General features: G+C 35.7%; 1 protein-coding gene across 3 annotated transcripts in view; it reads left to right on the forward strand.

The window, feature by feature from the left end:
- tra2 (transformer 2) overlaps positions 1-754 on the forward strand; it is a 9,900-nt gene that overhangs the window by 2,723 nt on the left and 6,423 nt on the right. The window contains exon 4 of one of the 3 annotated variants that reach the window (XM_026816650.1): positions 616-748. In XM_026816650.1, coding sequence (XP_026672451.1) covers positions 616-748 — 133 coding nt within the window. The other 2 variants (XM_026816652.1, XM_026816653.1) reach the window with 2 other exon arrangements.

A 754-nucleotide genomic window follows, 5' to 3' on the forward strand; every position in this document is an offset into this window, starting at 1 on the left:
AAAATTTTTTTTTTTGTTGTTTATTATTAGCAATGTTCTTTCGACGTCTGATTTCTTTTTAAAAAATGCGTTTCTAAAGTACATAAACTATTGGGATTGATTGTATAGCCAATACATCCTTAACTAAAATCTTGATAAGACCCATATCTGTGTTGAATAGTCAACGCCTGCAATATTTGTCTTCGAGATTAAAATCTCCGGCCTTGAATCTTCTAAACCAATTGTGTACAGTTTGAACAGTGACAATGCGATCCCCATAAACGATATAAATCAAAATGTGCAATATCCTTAGCACTGTTCCTTTTTTTTTTTTTTAAACATCGCAACATCGCATGTCGTAAATTTGTTTTTGACCTTCCATTTTTCAAGATTCACAGGAAGGTCTTAGATTTACTTTATTTCGAACGGAATGTGCTCTTGGAAAGCTAGAAGACGACCGATGACCATGATATCAACAACAAACCGGCCAGGTTGTACGTTTACATCAATTCAAATCAAATCAAGTTGCCTAATAATGAGGTGGAGATCGCGAGAAAAACTTTTGGGACAATTTAATGCTTTTTATCATGATTCATAAGAATTGTGAAGGGTAAATTGTGGTCATTCCTTACAAAGCAGCAGTTACAGAGGAAGTTATCGACGTTCACCTAGCCCGTATTACAGTCGCCGTCGTTCACGTTATGACAGATCTCGTTCACGCTCTTACTCACCACGTAAGTCTATTCTTTCTATTCCTTCACCATCTAATATAAGC

The sequence above is a fragment of the Ceratina calcarata genome, unplaced genomic scaffold (genome assembly GCF_001652005.2).
Source record: "Ceratina calcarata isolate Rehan_Ccalc_2016 unplaced genomic scaffold, ASM165200v1 scaffold537.2, whole genome shotgun sequence".
Lineage (NCBI taxonomy): Eukaryota > Metazoa > Arthropoda > Insecta > Hymenoptera > Apidae > Ceratina > Ceratina calcarata.